Source organism: Leptodactylus fuscus, chromosome 1 (assembly GCF_031893055.1).
Source record: "Leptodactylus fuscus isolate aLepFus1 chromosome 1, aLepFus1.hap2, whole genome shotgun sequence".
Classification (NCBI taxonomy): Eukaryota; Metazoa; Chordata; class Amphibia; order Anura; family Leptodactylidae; genus Leptodactylus; species Leptodactylus fuscus.
Window position 1 is genome coordinate 198,568,775 of NC_134265.1, and position 17,947 is coordinate 198,586,721.

The 17,947-nt window shown below is 40.2% G+C and overlaps 1 protein-coding gene across 1 annotated transcript in view; it reads right to left on the bottom strand.

The window, feature by feature from the left end:
- The window catches only part of TIMM44 (translocase of inner mitochondrial membrane 44), a 29,335-nt gene that overhangs the window by 8,170 nt on the left and 3,218 nt on the right, over positions 1 to 17,947 (bottom strand). The window contains exons 2-10 of the mRNA XM_075281472.1: positions 17,269 to 17,373; positions 14,771 to 14,941; positions 13,771 to 13,851; positions 10,245 to 10,394; positions 9,819 to 9,958; positions 5,807 to 5,892; positions 4,890 to 4,982; positions 3,762 to 3,886; positions 804 to 854 (exon numbers count right to left, since the gene is read on the bottom strand). Of these exons, the coding sequence (XP_075137573.1) occupies positions 804 to 854; positions 3,762 to 3,886; positions 4,890 to 4,982; positions 5,807 to 5,892; positions 9,819 to 9,958; positions 10,245 to 10,394; positions 13,771 to 13,851; positions 14,771 to 14,941; positions 17,269 to 17,373 (1,002 nt within the window). The remainder of the gene's footprint in view (positions 1 to 803; positions 855 to 3,761; positions 3,887 to 4,889; positions 4,983 to 5,806; positions 5,893 to 9,818; positions 9,959 to 10,244; positions 10,395 to 13,770; positions 13,852 to 14,770; positions 14,942 to 17,268; positions 17,374 to 17,947) is intronic.

Sequence of the window (17,947 nt, forward strand, 5' to 3'; positions counted from 1 at the left end):
TCTGGCACTGGACTGCTTGACCGAGTGCATGGCATTATGAAGTCTGAAGACTACAAACAAATTTTGCAGCATAATGTAGGGCCCAGTGTGAGAAAGCTGGGTCTCCCTCAGAGGTCATGGGTCTTCCAGCAGGACAATGACCCAAAACACACTTCAAAGAGCACTAGAAAATGGTTTGAGAGAAAGCACTTGGAGACTTATAAAGTGGCCAGCAATGAGTCCAGACCTGAATCCCATAGAACACCTGTGGAGAGATCTCAAAATGGCAGTTTGGAGAAGGCACCCTTCAAATCTCAGGGACCTGGAGTAGTTTGCCATTAAGAAAGGTCTAAAATTCCAGCAGAGCCTTGTAAGAAACTCATTTATGGTTACTGGAAGCGGTTGTTCACAGTTATTTTGTCTAAAGGTTGTGCTACTAAGTATTAGGCTGAGGGTGCCAATACTTTTGTCCGGCCCATTTTTGGAGTTTTGTGTAAAATGATCAATGATTTGACTTTTTTTTTTCATTCTCTTTTGTGTTTTTTCATTGCAAGCAAAATAAATGAAGATATTAATACCAAAGAGTTTGTGACTTCAATCATTTTCTGGAAGAAACTGAGTATTATCTGACAGAATTGCAGGGGTGCCAATACTTTTGGCCAACACTGTATGTAGGGGCCATCTTAAATGCTTCCATGTGATTTCCTGTCCCTGGGGGAGAGGGGAACCCCCTGTCAAAGTCACCTTTTGTAAAGGTTAATGGGAAATCCAATTACTGGTAAGTGTATTCCTCATCTTTAAAAACGTCAATTAAATATACTCACCGCTTCATAGCACCAGTCTTTGAGGACGTCAAGATCACCTCTTACAATTGCCTAGATTTAAAAAAAAAAAAAAAAAAAAAAAAAAAAAAAAATTACACCAAAATTAACTATTTATGGCTTTTACAGATGCACTTTTTTACATATAATAGCAAAAATACAAATACAGTTAAGTTGCAGCCTACTAGGGTGTTTGTTACTTACAGTAATATACATTTGTATTTGTGTGCTCTATAGCAAAACCATGATCACTTCCTATCTCAAATATCTGCAATTCTGAAAACTAAACTATGTGAAGATAAGCTAAGATGGAGGGGAGATCCTGAGCTTCTGGACATTATAGTTTTCTATGATCTGATTCTGTCTGAGTCCTGCGGTATGAGTTTGTGTACATGAAGCGGTATCACTGCCATATTTAAGACACTTCGTAACAAATCAGCCATAGTGCAGTGTAAGGGACATCAAGCTGAACATCATAGCTTTAGCTGTTTTCATACATATGCTAATGAGACTCAAATGTAATGGGGCATGCCAGATGCTGCAAGGGCTGAGTGTTCAGGTTTCAAATATAGAGGCTCTGACACAACCCACTGCACTTGAGACTCATTTAAGGATTTATAAAAAATAATAAAAAAAAAATGGCCTTTTCAAGGTAATGGTGTATATATTGGTCTATCTAAAGGTATAATGGTAGGTACTCACCATAACGTCCCCTACACTGCACTATGGCTGAATTGATACAGAGTTTCTGGTGATAGACTCATGTTTACCCCTTGCTGACATTGGCTGCACTGTTATGTTATGGCAGATGTCAACACTTTAAGCAATGCACCAGACCATTAACTGAAATGAGCACCATGACTCATTTTAACCAAAGCATCTGATTACTTGCGGTACACCACCATCTTTAACATGATCGCCATCCCTGGGAATAAGAACTGGGGGTGGAGCCCTGACGCCATGAGCCTATTGTCTACCATTCATTTCTATTCAAGGCTGCCTAAGGGAAAGTGAAGAGATTTCACAATATACTGCAATACACTTGTTTTGCAGTATATTGTAATAGCCCTTTTTTCTATGAGGCCTAGGGGGAAGGAGAAAAAAAAAATGTAAAAAAAATCCCAATCACCTACTCCCGATGCATGTGCTGCCTCTCAGCGTGGTCTGCTGCTCTGGTGTTTTTTCCGCATGTGACTGCTGAGGCCAATCAGCAACCTTTAGTAAAGGACATGGGCTGTCAAAGCAGCAACCTCAGTAGACATGTGCAGAAGGGCCACACTCGAACAAATGGACCAGATCATGCGTTGAAACGCCAGAGCACCAGGGAGAGGTAAGCTTGTTTTTTTGTTTTTTTTAAAAAAAAAATTTCACCTTCTCCAGCTTCATATTAAAAATCAAATAAAAAATTTTTTAAAAAAGGATATCCTGGGTGTTTGGAAATACTAGTGCACCTCAATAAATTACAATATCATCAAAAAGTTAAGGACGGTTGCTTAGTGGTCAAAGGTGTTTTCAAATTAAAGGATTAAAGTAAATTTTCCATTTCATTAGGAAATCGCGGTCCCAGAGTCTGGAGGAAGAGCAGAGAGGCTGCACACAATCCAAGCTTCTTGGGGTCTAGTGTGAAGTTTCCACAATCAGTGGTGGTTTGGGGAGCCATGTCATCTGCTGGTGTCAGTCCACTGTGTTTTAGCAAGACCAAATTTATTTATTTAAATTTTTTTTTTTATTTCTGTTAAGGTGTTAAAACCTTACAAAATTTGTTATCACTGTAATTGTAACAATTCACTGAATATAGGCAACATGTCATTTTGGTCACACAGTGAAAGTTGTAAATACAAAACCAATACCATAAGGCACAATTGCATATATTTTGAAAATCTCCCATATATTTTATTTATTTTAACTTCCCAGTATGCGTGGAATATTAAATGGTACCACTATGAAGTATAATATGTCCTTAAAATAAAAAATAAAGCCTTCATATCGCTCTGTAAATGGAAAAAAGTTACGGCTTTTAGAAGAGAGAAAAAAAAAAAAAAAAAAACAGAAAATGGATACTTGTGAAAAAAAGCTTCACAACATACTGAAATATCCTCAACATATCTCCTCCTCCTCCTACCTTCTGAAAGCCTCAGATGGGGTAGCATAGGAGACCAGACAGAACTTCCTAAAGTTGCTTATATGATTTCAATTTGATTTGACTTTCTGCCATTTTAGGCATGATGAGTCTAATTACCGTATATGCTCGAGTATAAGCCGACCCGAATATAAGCCGAGGCCCCTAATTTTACCACAAAAAAACTGGGAAAACTTATTGACTCGAGTATAAGCCTAGAGGAGAAATGCAGCAGCTACTGGAAAATTTCAAAAATTAAAATGGTCGGAGTTTTTGGGTGCAGTAGGTGCTGGGGAAGGGGAGGGAGTGTTTTGGTTGTCTGTCTGCCCCTTCCCTGAGCTTGAGGACTGGGGGTTTTTCCCCCACGTGGAATTCAGCCTGGCTGAATATAGGGGATCTGCAGTGCTCATATTAACCCCTTCCCGACGGAGCGGGAGCACTGCAGATCCCCTATAATCAGTAGACCGGGCACTGTCAGACACAGGGATACCGAATGTGTATGTGTTTCACAGTGATTTTCTACTTATATATGTATTCTAGGGAAAGGAGGGATTTAGAACTTTTATTTTTTTTACATCTTTTTTTTTTTTTTGAACTATTTTATGGGAGATTCTATACATTAATATTGTGGCTGGTCATAGACCCCCCTCCTAAAAAAAAAAAAAGCCGAGGGGGGATTTTTCAGCACAAAAACTGGGATGAAAAATTCAGCTTATACTCGAGTATATATACGGTAGCCTTTTTTCCCCTCACCCTAAACATTTTATTACACTGTTATACGTTTTTTTAGTCATCTATACCTTTTAACAATGTTGAAATAAAGGGAAAGGTATACATTTTACCTCCAATATGTTTGGAATTATATCTTTTTCACACATTTTTAGAAAAGCATCCTTATCAAAGTTTGGGTCAACCTTCACAATTTCTGTTAGAACCTCCGACATCTCAGTTTTAGAAAACATTCCTCCTACAATGCAAAAGTGGTTATAAGGTATTAGAACAGATAATGGATTGATGCCTGTGGTTCAGCTCAGGTCAAAGTTGCATTTAACTAAAGTACTAAAGCACACTGTAATTTATTTGTACCCTATAAACTGGAATAGATATTGAAACGGATATGTGACAGTAGCAAGACATTTCATTTAACTAAATTACTACCAAATTTAGTTAATAAGTCATTCCATTTTTCTTATACGGACCTCAGAACACCACAGATATCCTGCTACAGTTCACTCTGAGGAGAGTAACAATTCTGAGACACATGATGAATATGAATTTAAGCCTCACAAACTATTAAGGTCCCGTTCACACAACGGAAAAAAAAAGCCTCCTGTTCAATCTTGATCCATTCATCTTGGCCTAATCAGCCGCAGAAAGTTGCAAAGAACGCCAATACTCTAGTATTCCGATGTTTGGAACTGGGAGGCGGAAAATGTAGAGGAATCAGAGAAGGATGTCCACTTCAAAATCCACTTTATTTTCTGATGTCTGAACAAGCCTTAAGTGTATTTTGACATGCGGGAATTTGGAGCGATTTTGAGGTGAATGCTGTCTTAAAATGAGCGCCAGATTCCAGCCTCATTGAATCTAATGGGAGATAGAGATCGAAGCAGGATGCTGTAAACAATAAGCATCCTAGTAGACCTTGCTGCCATTGTGCGAGACACTCTGTTTATTAGTCCTATTCCAAAGAAGAAAGCCAAAGCTTTGCTTTGGTTTTCTGCCAACAGAAATCAGAGGGCTAGGAAATGAAATCACCTCAAATCCTCTTTATTTTACAAAGTGTGAATGGCTCCTTACAGTCCATTTAGCACTGAAGGGTTTGCAAGAAATAAAGGGATTTAGAGTCTTACAAGACTGTTTTCCGCCAGTGAAGCTAAACACATATAAATTATGGATTTAAAGGAGCAAGCTACTATTGACATTACTTATAAAACACAGAAAAAGTTAAACTAATGAATTTCTCTTACCAAAGAGGTCACTGATTTTGTCTGTGACAGTGCGTGATGCTCTGATAAGTGCATTATCACTTTCATCATATTTCATCTTCATTTCGAAAAATCCTTTTTAGAAACAATACAGGATAAGTTTATATCAGTCATAATTTCTTTATGAATCAAAAAGTCAAACAATCAAATAGCATTAAAGCGCTGTAAATGGGTCCCACCAATCCACTTCCTGATGGGGAAGTCAGGAAGGGGTTTTCCAATCCCAAAAATGATGCCATAGTTCTAGTATATTGCACAAACCAAAAATAACTAGAAATTTATCAAACAGCTGGTGAAAAAGGGAGTCATAACGTAGCTCTTTTGAAACATATGCTAAGTCCATGATGCAAACAAATGCACCAGATACTACAACGCTGATTTAATGCTGGCCAATTCCCTCCATAGTGACAGAGCGTCACAGTAAAGGAAACTAGGTTGTAGTGCTTCCCCTTAGCAGCCAGACCACTATCAATCCAACCATCATTTATACAATCTAATACAGAAAAAGCTGCCAACCACTCTGTATGCAGAGTGTTCTTATATCAGGAAAGAGAAATCAAATGCAGGAATTTCTCATCACAACCATTTCATATGGAATCCGTACAGGTGCCCAATGGGTTTTGCCTTGCTATTTGCTTTGTCTCTCTTATATTTTCTGTGTAGATCTACCAAGGAGGGGAGTTAGTAAGTGGAGCAAATCATCTAAGGGCTGTTTTACATTGCAGTGTTCAGGCAAGAAAAATTCATCTGCATTTGGACATCAGAGCAAGTGGTGAGACGAAGATTTAAAATATTAAGATTGAGCACTATATACATTCTACAGACACAGTATTGCGACCCCTCCCCCCTTGGTGTGTTGACATAACATTGGATATACTTTTGTATAAAACAGTACTTACTATTAAATACTACATTGTTATCTTTAAAATCCTTCCATTGCTGATGCCACTTAGAATCTTTATGTAGAACAACACCCATTGACTCCCTGAAATAGGAAAGTAAATTTGCATAACATAAAAATAAATGAAAACAAAAAATAATCTACACATTTTTAAATACAGGTAATCAACTAGTAAAGTTTTCCCAAAGTTCTGTGCCAAGGTGTCCACCTAGGATCTTTTTGAATTTTAACAGTGTTGGAACACAATATATGTACAGAAATGGACGCGGTTGACACCAGGTTCACACCTGCGTTCTGGTCTCCGTTCTGTGCTTTCCGTCTTCTACATGCAAGAAGACGGAAAGCACAGACCGGGTCCGGCCGTGAGCGGCGGTGAGCGTTTTATGCTCTCCGCCACGAAACCAGTTTTTTTAATCCGGACACAGAGTAATGCATGTCCGACTCTCTGTCCGGATTAAAAAACCCAGTTTTGCGGCGGAGAGCATAAAACGCTCACCGCCGCTCATGGCCGGACAGCTTTCTCAGCCATTCAAATGAATGCGTGAGAGAGACTCCTGCAGGTTTCTGTCTCCTGCTCTGTTTTATGCAGGAAACGGAAACCTGAAGTACGGAGTGGCGTGCGCAGATGTGAACGAGCCCTGAGTAGCTGCATCCTATTCCTCAGCAGACATACACAGTCCTGTTAGAGTGTTACTAGATACTACTAATCGGTACTGCATTCCCTTACCTCCTGCGATAGATGTTAACTTTCCATACTGGTCTACTCTCACAGTGGATAATTGTGGCCTACAGAGTCACTATAGACTATACAACCACTATGGTCTGGTAATACATTGGTATTGGAACCAGCTGTATACTATTAAGCATTGAACTTAATAACAAAGTATGCAGAAAGCTTAAATGCAGTCATCCAACAGTGGCAAATGTAGGCAGTCCTGCACTTCCGAAATTAAGCATATAAAAAAAAAGTGTGGTTTTTTTTTTATTATTATTATTTAAGCTTATGAGTGCAAATTTTAGTGGCATTTTGCATTTTTATCACCTCCTTTTAAATGAGGTTGGGAAGGTAAAGGCTTGTCTTGTCCAGCGGTCAGATATATATAATTGTTGTAACTGTTCTAAAATTGTTGCACTCTCAGTACAGTAGAAAGGTGACACAGAAGTGGAATAACATTGCAGGTCAGAAGTGTTACACTAGGATCACAAAAGTGCCAGATGTCTGTATTTTCTGTACCAATAACACAGGTCAACAGCATTTTTGGGGCCAAAGATATTTCAACGAATTTAGGGTAACTTTGGGGTGCTGATTCTGAATATGTCATCAGTTTTGCCAGATTGGCTCAAGTTTTTGAGATTTGAGATTCCATGTTAGGATACTCCCATTTTCGTTTCTTATGCTTATTGAATCCTTGCACTTGCACTGCACAGAAATAACAGTCATCATGATGATTTTTTTGCTCTCTCCACACCATTGGAACACCAAATTTGAAGCTTTTTCTTTGTCCTTTGCTCCATTTTCGTAATAATTCGATACATGCTTTGCACACTATGTGTGGTGCCCAAGACTTGTCTTGGTCCCCAAGCATAACCTCAAAATAGGCCAAATACACTTTTTTTATGAAGTCTGTTATGTTTCTTCTATGTTTTTGCAGTGTATATTCACCACAAATGTAACAGAATGAGTCTGGATCGTTAAGACAACTTCTTCTTGATGAGTTCATGCTTTTCATTGGAAAACAGACAACAACATAAAGTTAGTGCAAAAATCAAGCTATGAACAAACTTTTAGAACACTAATTAACAAAAAACTATATTGAGAACTGCTCAGTTCAAGTACTAATCCAAAGAAATTAATGAGATGATGCGTCGCATTTACCAACAAGTGCTATAAATAAGATACCAAAAATCTCAAAAACTTGAGCCAATCTGGCAAAACTGATAGCATATTCAGAATCAGCACCCCAAAAATACCCCAAATTCATTAAAATATTTTGGACACCAGTAAATTTTTTTTTTTTTGTTGACCTGTGTAATGGACCAGAAGAGCAGACAAGTGGATCACTAAAGTAGGGTGTCCGTTCTTTTTAACTGAACTCACCAGATGACAAAGTTGGGTTTGCAGGACTTTTTCATCTGCCGATTTTAGGTGTAATCAGATTTTATTAAGGTTTTTGCAATTAAAGAAAACAAACATCCAATGTAACAAAACAGCAGGGAGGGGAAAGCACAATCAGGGAACAAACAACGCGACCCCGCAGGGTCGAGGGATAAGGTACAGAACCGGGGAAAACCCCAACATGAGAAATCAAGGGCAGAAAAATAAAAAAGGCATCAAATCCGGGGGCAACAAGGGGGGAGGACAGGACAGGGCGAATGTACAGGACACAAAAAGAGGGGTGGGACGAACAGAAGGTGTAACAGAACCAGAGGGAGGGGAAGGAAAATCAACCAAAGAGCACAACCCAGAGCAGGGTAAACAACAAAGGAGGAAGGGAAATCAGGCAAAAAGGGAGGTGAAATCTGAGGACTCCTGGAACACCACCCACGGCTGCCAGAGGGCGTTAAATTCATCTGCCGATTTTAGATGGACACTGTGATGTGGTCTCCGAGCAGAAACTCGGACACAGACTTCAGCAAAACAGACTAAAAATATCATGATAAAATTTCACATCTATATGTAAACACCACCTATAAAGGCTTTACAAAAATAAAAAATATGGATGCCACAGCATAATAAGTTTGAAACTGGAGCTTTGCAGAGGAGAGTTGGGTATTAAAACCTGTGACCAATGTCAGAGTTTAGCAGTTGCAGGTCACTTGACATTTTTCTCCTGCAATACTAAAATAGGAAGACACTTGCAGACTGATCTGAAACCCATATGAAACGACTGCAGCCACCAACTGGCTACAAGGATGTATGAGCATAGACAAGAATGCAAGAGAAATTTCAGTAATAAATCTTGACACATGACCTAAAATGCTAAATACTTATAAAACAATACATTACACAGCCAGTTTCCTTTTTGTGTGAAAGACAACCAGTGTTTTGAAATGCACAGTTGTTGCATTATGCAGTGTCTAAGCCGATTGCTGGTCAGGTAATGGAGGGGGTGTACATCTCACCCAGACTACTTAGGTGGGGGAGATGAGAAAACTCCAGGAATGTTTGTTCTCAGCAGACAACTTTCATCTGCTGAGCATTTTGGTAAATGCTCAGTACTGGGCTGGATTTTTAGGAATGGCAGGTAGGTTGGTAGTGGGACCTGTCATTCCACCCCCCTCCAGTCCACACTTTGGGGATGTTCCGGCAGCGACTCAGCTGCAGAGAGTCTCCTCGTCAAGGAGGCTTAAGAAGCCAGATCCAGCAGCAACACTTTGGGCAGAATTTGGCTGGAGAGCCGACAGAGATCCTATTTTTGGAAGCTGTGTCCTGAATGATCCTACTGGCTTTTTTGGATTTCTGTCATTCTAGGTGAGGTCACCTATTCTATGTTTAGTTAGAGCCTAGCCGGGCAGGTATTTATTTTTGTATTGTTTCCTTTTGTTGCTGCACTACCTTTTTGAGTGAAAATAAACTCTACCTTTGTTTTGGACTAAAAGAAACTGGACATGTGTGTCTATGCCACCCAATCTAGCAACCCCAGACCCTGACAAGTGATATTGCACGATACGGTATGGCTCCTGTTTCTCTATATAGGCAGCATACTCTCGACTTAAACCGTTGAGCCATTTATTCTATAATATATGGATTCATTGAAATAGTAAAAAATGGTTTCAATCACACTACAAAAATGTTGGTTCCTAAAGGAAGGAGAATTGGGGATTATTTGCCTAAACTGGATACGGATTTATTGTTTTATCTTACTGGAGGCTTGCCTTAAAGGCTATGGAAGCGGGATTTTTGCATATCAGCGGTTACCCTGAGTAAATAAAAATTGCAAGACATTTCATGTTCAAACAAGTTTTACTACTTTGCGGAGTCAACTGTAGATATACAGCAAGTTACTCACTCATTAGGCTCAAATATCTTTTCCTCAGTCATTTTCTCTCCTGAAAATTCACTCCTCTTCCTCAGCCTAGATGGTGGCCGATACGGCCCAGTCTGAGCCAAGATACTTTCATCAATCTCCTTCTTCACAGTTTCTACACCCTATAACAAACAAATATGGTGGAAAGCAATGTAAGAATACCATTCGGCAGCACGCATTGTAAAAGGAATGCAAGGGAGAAGCGTCCGAATATTCCAACTCAAAAGGATCAGTGGACCACAGCACTAACATCTGATGCATCTCAAAGATTTATTCCATACATCATGGAAGGGTCCAAAATTCTCAAATTTAGATCTGGCTGTCCACAACTTATCCCCAATCATTCTCAATTTATTTTTTTACGTTAATAAAATATGCCAAAGAGATCTGATGTTATTGTAACATTACCTGAGAGATAACTTTGAAAGCAGCTGTTTTACCAAGCTTCTCCCCTCCTTTGCTTACTGACTCAGCAGAGTGTTTGGCAGTTTTTGCAGCCTCTTCAACTCCCTCACGGAGTTTGCGGCCTAGATCACTTTTACCAACTTCATCAATGCTCTAGAAAAATAACATAGATTTAAAGGTTTACAAAACTATCAGCAGAAGTTACTGATCTGATCTATTTTCTGATCATAACTTACTAAATACACCTAAAGGTGCACAGATGAACATGATGCAAACATATTCTGATACTTTACAAATCACATTGTGTATAGGTTTTTTGTTTTTTTAAAGAGGGCAGCCACTACACCACTGTCCATGTCCCAAAAAACAATAAAAAGTGATTAAAATGTCATACATTCTCAAAATTCTATCAATACAAACCACAAACTGCACCACAAAAATATCCATTATACAGCTGTATCCTACTAATATTATAAATGTGAAAGTTTGTTCCACTATCACAGCCAAACGCCTGTACGGATTTGGCTGAGATTTCGCACATACCTGGATATTTAGCCAGAAGGAAAGATAGGCCACCTAACAAGGCGCGCACTTTCCCAACAGCCCCGCTGGGACCGGCGAAACGATACTCCGGCTCCGCTGTAGGGCCTCTGATAGCATCCTCGCAGGTCTGTCCCTGGCGCTCCCATTGGTGCGCAGCAGGCTCTGGGCAGGCCTGTCGAGAAGCAGCACTGCCCGATACGTTCAAGCCAGTCTGTGGGCGGGCCGCTTTCGGCTCTCCAACACGGCCAACATGGCGGCTCCGAAGCGCCGCATCCATGCTGCCTGCTCTGCCTGCCCAGACCGCTGTCTCGCCGGCGGCAGCGACTGTGCAACTGCCCCCCGGACCCAATGCGGCTGCGCAGCGGAACTCGCCTGCATCAGCTTGGCCAGAGCGGTAAGTATAACGGGATACTGTAGGGTGCAGGTAAGGGGGGATTGCTTCCTGGGGGGGGTTTAAGGGTGGCAGGCGGGTGGGGGCTGCGGGAGAGTCAGTGGGGTGCCACAGGACTGAAGGGCTGGTGAGAGAGAGCCGGGGTGCAGCACGAGAGACAGGGGGACCTGTGAGGTTGGGGTCGCCACGGGGGTGCCGCAGTGGAAGGGGGCCCGGGCCATGCAAGACAGAGGGGGGACGGGGGCGCCAGGGTAGGAAGGAGCGTCAACCCCGGGAATCAAAGGGGTCAGGTGCGCGGGGGGGGGGGGGGGGGGGGGGGGGGCGGGGGGGGGGTGAAGGCACACGCTGCCGGTAAGTAGAGACACTGCGGTGCTCAGCGAAGGGCAATGGGGGCCGTGGGCATGCAGGGGTTGGCATGTGTGCACACCGCAAATCAGAAGCGACAGCGATTGCTTCAATATAAGCGGCTCAGCGCCACCGCCAACCCGCAGACGAAGTCACAGGCAGATGCTAGTAAGAATAATAAAAAATGTGGTCGCTGCAGGATTGTACTGACTTGCAGAATAAACATAACATGTCATTTTCACTGCATAGTGAATGCCATAAAAAGAAAACCTATTTTTACTATTTTTTCCCCAATTCCACCCACTCAGAATTTTTCTTACAGCTTCCAGAACATCCTACACAATATTAAATGGTGACAGGTGGGTCTAGCTTGGAAAAAAAGTTAAATGTCTTCCTTATATACAGAGCTACTGGTCTTAAAGGGATTTCCGATGCCAAGTTGAATTTTCATACTGATGGATGACCTTAGCTAAAGAAGTGCTTCCCTGTCAAGAGTATTATGACACAAGTCAGTGGCAGGTAAAGAAATAATGTCAGAATATTCATCTAGGGATGTGTCTGGCTAACAAGAACCAAATGAAATTCCACAAAATCATTCAGAATTACCCTGCCTGCCTAACATCTTATAAAAGTAAATGCAGTGGCATCGTGACTCACCAGTTACAGCCATGCAACGGTTGCATAAAACTTATCAGGGCTATATGTTCTTCCAACCATCATGGTAACTTGCAAGTCGCAATGCAATCACATTTACATCATTAGATATAGAAAAAAAAAAAAAGGTAAACAGACACTAAGAATACTGAGGTCATAAAAGACGAAGGCAGGTGTGCCGAAACGCACGCGTCGGGTGAGAGCCGGCGTGTCCTCTTAATGCCCTATAATTTATTCTCACACTGCTTTTATGATGGGTAAACTCTACTCTTCAATATGTATATGACGTGTTGTACACCTTGTAACTAAACCTTACTATTGTAGAGCAAGCTCCATGTACATTTTATATTTTCCTTGCACTTTAATAGTTTATAACTAATAATTGTGTGTTTGGTCATTATTCCATCATTATTACAGTGAGGCCTTTTGTATATTTGCAGACGTCTGCATACACAATTTACTATACTACAACTCTACCTAATCCTGTTGTGTCTGCATACACAATTTACTATACTACAACTCTACCTAATCCTGTTGTGTCTGCATGCACAATTTACTACACTACAACTCTACCTAATCCTGTTGGTATCAACTGTGTATTTGAGTCTCACTGACTAGCTGACCCATTCGGGCTATGTTCTATAGGCTTAAAAATGTACATATCCGTACGATCTGTACTTTATTGCTATTTAGGGCACCATTGGACACGTCTGCTGTGCTCATTTTTGTATATCAACTGTTGTCATTTGCATCATATATTTTGTTCATTATGAATATATTCATTATGAATCTTGGTCTTTTATGACCTCAGTATTCTGAGTGTCTGTTTACCTTTTTTTTTTTGTTTTTTTCTATACTTGTTCTTGGTATAGACACGTTATTTTTGATGTAGGACCTCTATTTGGAATCACACTATGTGTATAAAAGCCACGTTTTTTTCTTCCCTCTCATGTGCTAAGTTTTTTGTTATCTAATCATTAGATATAATGCAGGCAAAGTGACACTCCTGTATAGCCCTGGCCTTGTCACGATCACAGTCACTATTTGTGATTGTGATCATGTCACTGTTTAGCCCACCATGTTTCCTAGGAATGTGATACTTTAAATTTAGTTCATGTATTAAACCCACTAACCAATCACAGAGTTTATAGTATATAGTTTATTTTCCCCATAAAGGAATGAGAAGACTGCACCAAAAAACTTAATCTAAAGACTTCATCTTTCTGCCGCAGGAAGCCAGACATGAAAAAGCCTGTGTTTCTAGCTATGCCATTAAAGTACACCACTACTTCAGTTCATTGAGTGAAAGATGATGTTACAAAGAAGCACTGCCACTATTGACTGCACTATATACATAGCACTTTCTGTCTCCTACACACACTGAAGCATTATCAGTGTATATCCTGTCATCACTATGTGGCAGAAGTATCTTATATTCTATAAGCCTATAAGAACAGTCAGAACACTTGTGTCTCAGAACAGAATGTTTCCATTGGACAGTAAATCTTCTAAAGCAAGAGGGCACCGTAGATTACCATCTAGTTACAATCATGGCAATGGCCAGTTTGTGCGTTTACTATTAAAGTCAAATCTTACCTCTTTAACAGTGTCTGTTATTTCTTCAAATTTCTTTTTGAATACCTCAGACGTTTTCATAGTTTCAGATTCTATTGATTTCTATTATTTAAAAGAAAAAACACAAAATATTCATTTACTTTGCGCAGTGCATTATTGCAATATTTTAGAAGTTTTAACATAAGTGCCAAAACATACATATAAATTACTCTGGCGTTTCCTGAACGTGCACACAGTCCACCACTTTTCTGTGGGACATATATGCATGCAGTGTAAATGTAAATACATAAAGACTGAAACTATTGTTGATCAGTCACTCTTTGTTTATAGACAAACCTTTGGCAAAAATCAGCACGCATTTTAGAATGAGAGCGTTGGCCACGGTTGTTGTTTTTTTTTTATGGCCTATAATATCTGAATGGTGGGGACGGTGTCTCAGGGTAGACCATCAAAAAAAGCTATAATTTTTTACTTTTGTTTGCTATTGTGCAGGGAGGTAGTTGCTGAAGATTTTGGTCATATATTTTATTATACTTTATTGACCTATTGCACTTTCAGTAGAAAACGAATTCCAAAGTTCTCTAAGCGATGCTAGGAATATCCATCCTATATTCACTGGTATTGCCAGCAGGAATATCACTTCAAATTACAGAATCTTTAGCTTTATATCACCTAGAAAAGTGCTTTTGGTGTCACTAGTGTTGAAATCACTAGTTATATGCTGCACCATATAAGAATAATATATGCAGACACATATGCTGACTTTCTCCATTCAGCAGCAGGTATAGAGGCTCCTAGCAGCCTAGGGTCACTGGCTAGACCCTGGGATGCAGAAAACATATCAATCTCACTGTGTGTGTGTGGGGGGGGGGGGGGGGGGGGTTGGGGCATGGCGAACAGGGACATTTATATAGCAGAACCCCTTGGATGAAAGTGTTTAATATGACAGCGTAATAATATGGCGCTCGTCGCCTAAGGTTTAATGTTATAACTAACTTTTGCAAAATATACTGAAACATACAAATTTCTTGCGGGCTTGTTGTAGAGCATCAGACTCTTCAAATTTCTTAGCTTCTTCTCTGAATTTCTTTATATTTTCTTTCATCTCTTTGTTTTTTGAAAGTTCTTGCTTGATATCATCAAGCAGCCCTGCCAGGAAACCTCTTCTTCCTTGAGATGAATAATGGCACAACTAAAAATTACAATAAAACGGAAAATTAGTCCAAGACATTTTTATAACATACCATTCAATGAAAGGGAGTAGTTAGCTTAGACTGTTTGATGAAGTATATGACATTACACACATCTGTAGAGGACACTTATCTTTAAGTTTACAAAGAGAGATAACACACTGTCAGAACCTTTATCAGCAAACTGCAATTAGCTGATATAACTGACATGGACAGAAGAGTAGTAAATAACAGCTCTGAAAGCAAGAATAATCTGGAGAACTTCGCTCTTCCAAAGAGTAGCGAGTCATGTCATCCAACCTAATATTAGATACAGACCAGGTGTCAACTAAATGTAAACAATGGGAGGAATAATTTCACATACAAATTACTTTGTTTGCCTGGTAATGCAAATTATTTAGGAAAACTGTTGAATTTACATAAGACAGCAGCAATCTAAACTCCAGCAGTGACAGAGTTTGGGTCAGTAATCGTTATTGGAATACTACTAAAAAAAAAAAAAAAAAAAAATTCTATATGAGGAACCAAGTTTTGAATAACTACCGTAGGTAAATCAGAGGCAACCTTCCAAAATCTTAATAAAAGCTATTAAAGGTGCAAAGTACAACTGGATACAGTACTCGCACTAAAAAGGCCATAATATGGACCAAGGCTAGATTTTAAAAGCATGTCAACAGGCCAGATAAAATGTTAGCTTTTAAACTCCAAGCACGCCAATGTATCAACTCAGGGCTTGTTCACATTTTCGCCTGGGCTTCCGTTTCTTGCCCAAAACTGGACAGGAAACTGAAACCTGCAGTCATTTTTCAAACCCATTCAAATGAATAGGTTTGGAAAGTGTCCGGCCGTGAGCGCCAGTGAGCGTTCTGTGCTCTCCGCGGCGAAACCGTTTTGTTTTTTTTTAACCGGACACAGAGTCGGAGATGCAGGACTCTGTGTCTGGTTTAAAAAAAAAACGGTTTTGCCGCGGAGAGTACACGGTCTGACAGGTTTCCGTCTTCTGTCTGCAGAAGACGGAAACCTGAGAACGGTCACCAGACGCTGGTGTGAACCCAGCGTTAGCGTATCAACATAGGAATTGTAGCAGTGCCCTTATATCTAAGCAAAAGCACTGATGCCCAATATTAAAACATAACATTTATTTATTCCTATATAAAATACCTTGATCCCTTATAAAATATCCTTGTGTAAGGACAACAGATAGTCAAGCTTTCAGACTCAGCACATGAGTATTATTCTTTCCTCACCCATGTAGCAAAGCCCAACCGTCTATCAGATGTAATAAATAGAAACGGTCTTACCAGGTCTAGTCGCCGGCAGGAGTACTGTGGACAAAGGGTTAATTAACCCTTTGTCCACAGTACTCCTGCCGGCGACTAGACTAGACCTGGTAAGACCGTTTCTATTTATTACATCTGATAGACGGTTGGGCTTTGCTACATGGGTGAGGAAAGAATAATACTCATGTGCTGAGTCTGAAAGCTTGACTATCTGTTGTCCTTACACAAGGATATTTTATAAGGGATCAAGGTATTTTATATAGGAATAAATAAATGTTATGTTTTAATATTGGGCATCAGTGCTTTTGCTTATGTAATAATATCTGGTGTAACTGTGTGTGTCCTTCAGACACTTGGATTGGCACACCATAGCTCCAATTGCTGTATGATTTGCCCTTATATCTAACTCTGAATTCATATATAGACAAATCCACAATTGTTATCAAGAACTGTATTTGTATCCTCCGTTCACCCCACCTGACAATACAGTGATGAGCAAATGGATAAGAATGTTTTAAATTTTTGACTTTAAACTATGTGCCCCCAAGCTGGAGATATCAGTGACGTTAATTTTGACTCCAATTTCTTCCCACCATCAGAAGGGCGTTCATGACAGTCTAGCTACTCCTTCATATCCCTGTACTGTCAGAGGGGGTGTTCCTTACCACCCAGCGATGACGCTGAGCTATGAGAGACGACCCCCCCCTTCCACAAGTCTAGGGACGAGCACTGTCAGAAGGGGCATTCTTCACAGCCTAGCTAGACTGTCAGGAATGCCCTTCTGAGGGTGGGCAGAGATCGGTGCTGAAACTAACGAAACCAATATCTCCAGCCCGGGGGCACATAACGGGCAAGCCAACAGTCACACTGTTGGATTTCTAGCAGTGTATAAAATGGTATGGAAATCCACGTGTGAAAGGTCCTATCTCTAGGATCCCCACTGACCAGGATGACAAAAAAAAGTGTGGTATATTGTTCAGGAGCACTTCATTCATCATTTTAAATCAACACCAAAGATGAACTGAAGCTACAGCAAGCTGTTCACTTACCTGTTGTTCCAAAGGATAGCGACATTTCCAGTAAAAACTGCTACTAGTTTTTAAAGGCAGTCGATGCCAGACTGTTGAAAACCTCTGACCTCCAGTCATTAATATCTAGAATTAAGAAAAAAGCAAAATTAGAAGTCAACATTTGTCATTCACAATATAAACCCACAATCATCCACAGGACACCATATATGCAGAATTAAAGGGATTGTACCAGGTTGTCTCCCATAAATATTATTTTATGAGCCCTATCAATTCAAGAGGAAGGGGCTGACTCTCCCCATCCCGGTACAGCATGTTTCTTGCTGCTCCATTCATTCACGGCCAGAGATAGCCAAGCCCTGTACGTGGCTGTATGAAGCCATGCGCTCCAATGCTCTCACAGAGAACGAATGGAGTAGAAGGGCGTAAGCTGTGCCTGCTGCTGCATCAAGATTGGGGAACTGGATCCCGTCAGACCCCCACTGATCATAACTTCAAACCTAGTACAACCCTTTAGAGTATTATTACACTTCACATTGTTTATTTTTTTTTTATCTTTATTAAAATCTATTGGTATACATGCATTTAAAAATTCTGTTTCTTACAACAGAGCAGTAACATGTCTTTAAAAAAAAAAAAAAAAAAAAAAAAAACTGGAACACTGGCCACTGTCTACTAGTCCTAGGTAACTCAACCATGA